Source organism: Miscanthus floridulus, chromosome 8, assembly GCF_019320115.1.
Source record: "Miscanthus floridulus cultivar M001 chromosome 8, ASM1932011v1, whole genome shotgun sequence".
Classification (NCBI taxonomy): Eukaryota; Viridiplantae; Streptophyta; class Magnoliopsida; order Poales; family Poaceae; genus Miscanthus; species Miscanthus floridulus.
Window position 1 is genome coordinate 159,775,575 of NC_089587.1, and position 8,268 is coordinate 159,783,842.

The window sequence follows — 8,268 nt, forward strand, 5'->3', positions numbered from 1 at the left end:
GATCCGAGGAGACTGAAAGAGATTGAGAAAGATTTTGACTTGTAGGGATAAAATCTCCCTCAACCCCCTTGGATTGCTCTAATGCGGCACGGGGATTGGTTCTTGAATTATGAACTGACACGCCAACATTTACCGGGAGCATAATAATGCCTGGGAGCTTCCCGTCTAGTATTATTATTTCTAGATTCTCGTATGCTGGCTCGTAAGATTCAGAGTTTCAGACAGTTTGTTCTCCCCAAGCAGTACATTGCGAAGTGTCAGCTGTACGATGTCTCGAACTCTCGATGTTATGAGTTTGCTGTGAATGATCGCTTCAGTCTGGGATTGTTGAACAAGAGTGCCACATTATCTTGCCATTCATCACTTACTTTTTTCCATTCTGACCGGTGGCGGAACCAGTGGCGAAGCTCCAGCAAAAGGGTGGGATTGCACAACTTCATCATTAATACAGTGACCCATAAGATGTTCAAACTAGCATAACTAATTCACAATTTTTAACATTAAAATTCAACTTTCAGTAATGGAGATGTGATTTTCGACAAAACATAAGTAAATTGGTAGGAGTAGGTCCCTAGGTAGGAGCAAGGGCAATAACACTCACCGTTTATAACAAAATAAAGGTGACATTGACACCGTAGTGTAGTGAATAAAAGAATGCCAAATCGATAAACAAAAGAAGTCCCAAATAGCAAAAATATGTGATCCAGCCCTTATGCAAAAAAAAAAATGTGACCCAGCCTAAAGAGAAGAGAATAAATATGTTAATTATTTGGAAGAGAAAATGTAGAATTATCTATTGAAAGTAGATGCACTGCAGACGAGATTCTAACATATGAGTATGTTAAGCCTTGGGATCAATGGTTACCAACTGAAGAGACCCCCGGCCGACCCCTCTAGGATCGTCCAGACGCTCGGGGGATATACCCATCGGATACGTGTGCACCCTTAGACTAAGAAACTCGCTCGAACCCGAGCACGTCGCTGCCTCTGCTCAGAGCTCGGGGGCTCGCCCGAGCCTCAGGCTTTCGATCGACGGGAAACCTGAGCCCGACCCTTGGCTCCTACCCGGCCAACGACGCCAGCCAAGGTCCAAGCACTAGAAGACGCGCCCGAGACATCGAGGCTCGGGGGCTCCGCGACTTAGCGCTATGGGCGTGGCCTTGCCGGCCGCACCCCTGACAGGGTCACACACGGGGCGTGACACAAGAAGACAAGCTCTCCTCGGCCTCCGGGGGCTCGGGGGCTTCCGGGCCAGCGCGTCAGCCCCCTGAGCCGACCTCGTTCGCCACCAAGAAGACTCCAGAAGGTGTGCCTGGGGGAGGCCGGTCCAAGCCGACACAGCCTAACACTTAGTGTGTCAGAACAGGCCAGCCGAACAACGCCCAGTGTTTCTTCGGCTCCACGACATAGCAATGGCCCAGAAAGCGCCGCTGCAAGACCCTCCTAGACTTCAGCGCATGTAGACCATAGGCTGAACCCCCCAAACCGCCATGTACCCGACCTATCTCGGTATATAAGGGACAAGGTCGGACCCTAGAGGGGGACGATTCGAGACAGTTTATTCCATTCCTCTTTGATCCGCTCCTCCTCGGCACCGAGAGCAGAGCAACCTAGAGAGGGGCACCGAGAGCTCCTCCGCCGCACCCGTCATATTCCTCCTCTTCGATGAGGGAAAGGGTCCATCGGCGACGAGGTAATCTCAGGATTAGCATCGAGCTAACCCCCTACCAAATCTCTATCTATCTCCTGTACACTATGTTGTAACTCCCCGATTTTGGGTGCTCTTAAGTATAAGGATCATCTGTTGCTAGACGTAGAGCATAGATTGGCCCGAACTTGGATAAACCGTTGCATCCTCTCTATGATTCTTGTGTTCTTGAGTCCACCCAAGCCACCAGAGATATGTACTCTTACACCGACTCGAACAACAATGCTTGCCGCGGTTTTGACCCTGCGACAGCTAGCGTGCCAGGTAGAGGGTAGCGTCTAGTGCGATCCAGGCTCTATGGTTGCTAGAGCCACCCGCCTCGTCTCCAGAGCGAGCGGCACTGCCCCAGACAACGGTGTCTGCTTCCCTGGCGAGTTCATCGCAGCCGGCGCTTTCGCTCTAGGCCAGGTCCTCAACTTTGGGAGCCTGGCCTATGTCACTGACTGCTACGACGAGCTTCGTCCGCTCAACGGGGCCACACTGACGGGCAATGAGCTCCCTACGCCCACTACTACACTTAGACCTTTCACAGCCACATCATAACCCCCATCGCAGCCGCATTTCGACATCGACAGTAAGCTGGTGGCAGTGATGGTCATAGCCCATACCATCGGACTCTAAGACCGACCACGGTGTACACTACACCACCGTATTGGCTTATGATCCATCCGTGATAAGGTCCTTACTTTCGTCACATTGGAGCATGACCCGTCTATGAGTATACACTAACATCACCGCATTGGCAAATGATCCACCTATGTGGAGGCTATCATCACCGTCGTGTGGGCACATCAACTGGTTGTGTAGTGGTCACCAGCACCATCGCCTTGTACTTCGACCCGACTGTCTACGGTGCAGCTTAACTGTCACTTCAACGGCCGAGACATATGTAGAGGTAAACTGCTTCGGTGTATGAACCGTTAGTACAAATGTCATGGTCGCCGTCACCTTGCACCATGATCCACCTTTGATGATCATTTAGTCGGTGTCGGGTTACTAAACGATTTGGCGGTGATACACTTTTATCCTTGCCGCATAATACGTATAACGACGGTGTTGGACGTTTGTACCACAAACGACAGTGGTGATAACAATACAATAAACGGCCCTTAATAGCTTACTGAGCACAAAACATATAGATATAATCATTGCATCCATAAACCATGTTCTTACAATAACAATGGACGCTTACCATAATATCTTTCTCCACTGATGTCCTAACACAAGCGGTATATAGATTGCAAACTAAAGGTACTGATCTCTATAGACTTACAAAACAAAATGACGTAGCTGTGCTCCTCTTATGTGGCACTCTTGCTTGCTAGACAAAAATAAATATAATTAGTGCATCCTTCGAATTGGTAGGCAATGCACCATGGAACCCCTCTTCTTCCTCCTAGCCAATGCAGAAAAATTGTTCAAAAGCATTCAGACTCCACCTGCACAAAACAACTGAATTAATAATATTCAACACACTATTCCTTTAGTTACAAAGCCCAAATTGGCCTATATATAGAATCAAAACAACTACCTACCTGAACAAAGGCATGATGTAATTACAACAAAATACAGCATATGCACCATTACTACTCTGCTAATGACTCCATGAATAAGGGAACATAAGGAAGATAGTGTGGTCCGCTACTCATACATAATAGTTTCTAGGTACTTCTAGGATAGCCGATGGCCTGGGCAGGGAGGACATGAACTTTACAGCGGTTCATGTCATATGCAAGCAGTGTTTTGTCCTCCCCAACAAGGAAACTCAAAATCCATTCTGGATGAACAACAATCACTCTATAGGCCACATCACAAACCTCGGTACCAATTTCAATATTCTTCTTTCCAAATAGCTCCAGCGTGGTCACCTTATGCTTCAATGTCCATTTACTAGTACCATAGTCTTCAAGGATCCAGATTGAAAGCTCATACCTATACAAAGTATCAGTAGTACATAAACATAATTGACCCTGAGCTTCATGGATGGAGATTGCATGACTAGTTGGCCTACGAATTTTCCTCCATGTCTTTCCCTCCATATCAACAACTATCTGGGTGAACTCTAGCATGTGCATAAAACCATTAACAATCTCACCTTTCCCATATGTGGATACTACAATACCCTTGCCCCATTTAGATTTTTTAAAGATCCATGCTCTAGTTTTAGATGAGTAGATGTTGACACCTAAGGAGTCATCATCGTTGATCCCATATTCAAACATATGGAAGTGCGAGAAAACTCTCAGATCAAACGCCAAGCGAGCTAAACCATAAGAATGGTGGCTACCTAACAGTAGCAACCATTTCTTAGTCACCGGATTGCGGACAACATAGCAAAAACCATAGTACTAGCAGAGGATGAGGCCCCAGAAGCAATCTAAGATCACGACATCCTGAATGGGGAAGGGCAAGAAGGACAAGAAGGGGTATTCACCGTTGACGCTGGTGAAGTTGCGTTTGTATTTCCCGCTGCGGTAGAAGAATCTGGGGTAGCTCCTTATGGTACTTGGATCTCGAGATGAGGCTATTCCAGGAGCGATAGACACACTTGCAGTTGCACAAGGAGCGAGTAGTGAGGTAGCTAAGGATGAGGACCAAGACATGGTTTGTGAGGATGGCCACTTCATTCCTCTTATTGGGAGCCTCCTCCTCCATCTTGACGAAGATCTAGTGGAGTGGGGACGACGATGGAAGCAGCGGTGCTGTCGCCTGAATCAGAGAAGGAGCGACTATGGGGATGTGTTCGTGTGCTCATTAATAATCAGATGGAAGCTTCATTCATACTCAAATGAGTGAAGAAGGGAATAAAAATCCAAGAACAATGCATAAGGGAAGTACGAAAGCATTACCATTGCCTTTGTATCTTGTGGCATTGAGGTCGAGCGGTGAAGGCGGTGATGAGTACCAGCCTAGTCACCGATGGATCTATGCTGTCTACCTACCGGTGAGGCATACCGACGTAGAGCACTAGCTTGTCGACGATGACTGGTGACTTGCATGTCGCTGAGTAGGGGCTGTCGCGTAGTTTGGCACTAGGGAGCAGGGGCGGTGATGACGAAAAGCAACATTGTGGAGGAGAAAGATACGGTGGGGAGCGTCCTTTGTAAGCAACTATATCAGACACGGGAATGTAAATTTCTACAAAACTTGGTAAATACGTGCGGGAGTGACGCGTAAGACTCACGCGCGAGCTTGGAAATTGATGAAAGCGGCGGTGAAGGCTACCAGCGGTGGTGATTGGGAGATGTTAGCACCTACTAATGATAGATGTGTCATACAGTCTGTGAACTCTAAGGTGTACAAATGGAACGTTCAAGTCACAGCAAACAGAGATGAACTCAAAGTAATAACTACTAAATATTATGAACATTTTTATTCAGGATGTAGTGGCATGTTACAATCGAACTACTCATGGGGAGCGTTACAAATGATGTCCTCTACATCCACCATGGCCAAGACACCATCGCCCATGGCGGAGAACTCGCCGATCAAGTTCTCGCACTGCCGATAGCTCGTCTCTCCCAAGAACCCCGGCTTCACCACAATTAGGTCCTCACCTAGCCAAAGCTGGGCGGTGGCCATGGACGAAGTGGCCCCTAGGTGAATGCAGTACGTGGCCACCTCCATGACCCATAGTGGCACGGTGCGGAGGCGGTCCGCCAGGGTCATCCCCGTAGGCGCAGGAGGAGAAAGCACGTGGACAACATTGCCTTCTGCCGCGTGGAGGTCCTGGTAGCACATGTTGCTCTTGGCCACCATCCGAGAGGAGACACGGGCATTGTCCTCAGCTACCTGGTGAAGGCAGATCACCTCCGCTGCCTCGTCCTTGTTGGTATTTCTTAACGCATACAAAAATAATCCACAAGCGCACGGAATTACCGTTGTAGCATTTCACCCAGAAGTATTCAGGGTATCATATTTTCCATAGGGAACGGAAGTACTCTTCTAGCTAGTTCATCCAAGGATAACATAAGGGTAGAGTTGGTAGAGGTTGAGATGGATTCCTATAGTTTAGAGTCTTATGATAGATAAGCTCTACTATTACTTGTTTACTTCAGGCACTGGGTAGCACCTGGTCTGCTAAGTGAGCCTGGCCTATAGCTCTATGTCGTACCCGGACATGGGGGATTGTAATGGATGGACAGTCACCACCTACCGCCTACCCCTCAACCATAGAGTACGAGGCAAACGAAGGTAGCCTCTAGCCTAGACACCACGTCTACGCACTCGACTTCTACACTTGTGTGTTAACAAGGGTTATCCGTCTTTATCAGGGTCCTTCTACTAGAGCATTCGCCATAAGGACAAACAACGAACCCACAAACAAGTGAGAGTGAAGTTTAACTAATTAAAAGACTTTATACTATAAGAACCACAAACACTCACTCAACGGGAAAACCGATTGAAGTAAAGATGCTCGTCGAGGTACAAGTTGGGGAGACACCGACAAATTCAGCTCTTCCCTGTATTCTCCCTCACATCTCTCCCGACTAACTCTACTAGCTATCTAGGGATAAGCCCTTGGAATGAAACTCAAGTGTGGTGCTCTTGATCCTTGGTGTGGTCTAGTGTCTCTTGAATGAGAGGGAGTGAGGGGGGTATTTATAGGTTGAGAGGAGGAATGGAGGCCACTCAATGTGCCATGTTAGTGATCCGCGTGCCTCTCCACCATAGCCCTTGGATCAAACCATCATAAGATGGATGGTGGAGATGGAGTGGAGTTGTGCTTCCATGCATGCCTTCCTATCTTGAGCAAACTACCATCCTCTGGACCAATCCCTTTGCAAATACCCATGCAACCGATGTTGGTGAGAACTAACCAACCAAAGTTTGGGCCAAACGGCACCAGGTGGGGGTCAGGCAACCCAATGGGTCAGCCGCCCCGTGAATGGCTCCAATCGCCACCGCCTTCACACAGTGGGCTTCTAGGGATGTCTAGGCCATGCCTGTGAAGTTTTATGCCAATTGGAGATCGTTTGATTTGGGTTTGGGTTCTTTTTCTCCACATGGTTGGGCCCTAATTTGGCTTGGTAGTGGGTTTTCTCCTTCTGGTCTCTTTTTGCTTTGTGCATTACCGTGTTACACTTTGTTTCTTTACGCATTTTGAATGTATTTTCCATGTATTCCATGAATGCCTTCCTGCAAATGATCAAACACCAAAACTTGTGGAAATTGTTAGTTCTAAGCCCTAATTCTAAGTTTGGTGTCCATATTGGTTCATTTTATGTGATAGTTGGCGGTTAATAATAGGAATTAAGGACCACCAACAAGCTCCCCCACACTTAGACCTTTGCTCATCCTCGAGCAAAGCTTAGAGATAAAAGCAATCATGAGCATAACATCCTAACATATATGACTAACATAAGAGTTATTCTAGCACACTCCTTACACAAGTGGGATATGTGATGTTAGCTAACATGTTTCCTTGGGTTGTTGAAAGGCGAACAGTTCTCGAAACAAAGTCATCTTCCCAATTTCACATCTCAGTAACTCGGAGTTTTGAAAGTTTTTCTCAAAAAAAAGCATAGTTCACTTTATACTCCTCAAATGGCACTCTCAAATCACTAAATGGTGTATACTTCCTCACCAAGGCATAGCAATGTTTTGCCTTCTTTTATTTTCTCCTACTTCTAAAAGGTTTATGTGGAGCTTTAGGTAGGGATAAACAAAATAGAATACTTGTATTGCATATGTTGTAAAGTCAAATCAAGGATCCATGGAGAGAAGTGCCATACTCTTAGATCAAGATGTGCATGTGTGTGAGAAAGATGAACTAAAACTATACCCCTTTTATAGATATGATCTCTCTCTCTATAACTTATTATTTTGAAACATGGCTATCTTTCTTCCTTCTTTTTTCAATACATGGGCCTTCATGTGCTCATCATATTTTTTCTTCTTTTGTACTTGGGACCTTCATGTGTCCATATTTTTTTAGCTTTTTGCATAGCCCATGTCTCTTCTTCTAAACCATATATTTAGAGAGAGACCATTATCTTTTTAGAACATAGAGTATTTGCCTAATAATCATTTTTTGTGTCTACTCCCAGTGTAGGAGCAGAGTTTTTGGTGGATAAAAGCATATTTTTTACGTACTCCTAGTGTAGGAGCAGCATGTATATGTGGGTGTACGTGATCTGGATCTTGGGAGCATGATAAATCTTTCAACAAGGGCCAACAAGACTTGACCAAACTCAATACAATAACAAGCAACTTATGTAGAAGGCTTGAAACTTGCAAGATGTCACATTTGGCTTTGGTAGGAATTGTTCAACAATTGAGGAGTATGTGATACTATGATTTTATAATATTTTTATCAAAGCAAATTCTCCAAGTGCTTCGAATAGAAATGGTAGGATTTCTAAGTCAGAAATATATCACACTTCACAACAACTTAGTCCACATGATTGTCCTATTAGAATATTTTCTCACAAGAATAAGTGTATGTATGTGCAACAAACTTTATGTAGGCTTCTATCTTAGAGATGAACATGTCACTTTTGGAATTCTGAACGAAGTGTGGTTTATAAAATTGCATGGAGGTGGAGTGACATTTGTTT

At 45.7% G+C, this 8,268-nt stretch overlaps 1 protein-coding gene across 1 annotated transcript; it reads right to left on the reverse strand.

Annotated features, from left to right (window-relative positions):
- Window positions 1-3,369: 3,369 nt before the first annotated feature.
- LOC136470074 (uncharacterized) lies at window positions 3,370-5,467 on the reverse strand. Its single transcript, XM_066468040.1, has 2 exons — window positions 5,134-5,467; window positions 3,370-3,995 (listed from the first exon to the last, which is right to left on the reverse strand). Exons 1-2 carry the CDS (start codon window positions 5,465-5,467, stop codon window positions 3,370-3,372), a joined length of 960 nt encoding a protein of 319 aa, XP_066324137.1.
- Window positions 5,468-8,268: the final 2,801 nt, after the last annotated feature.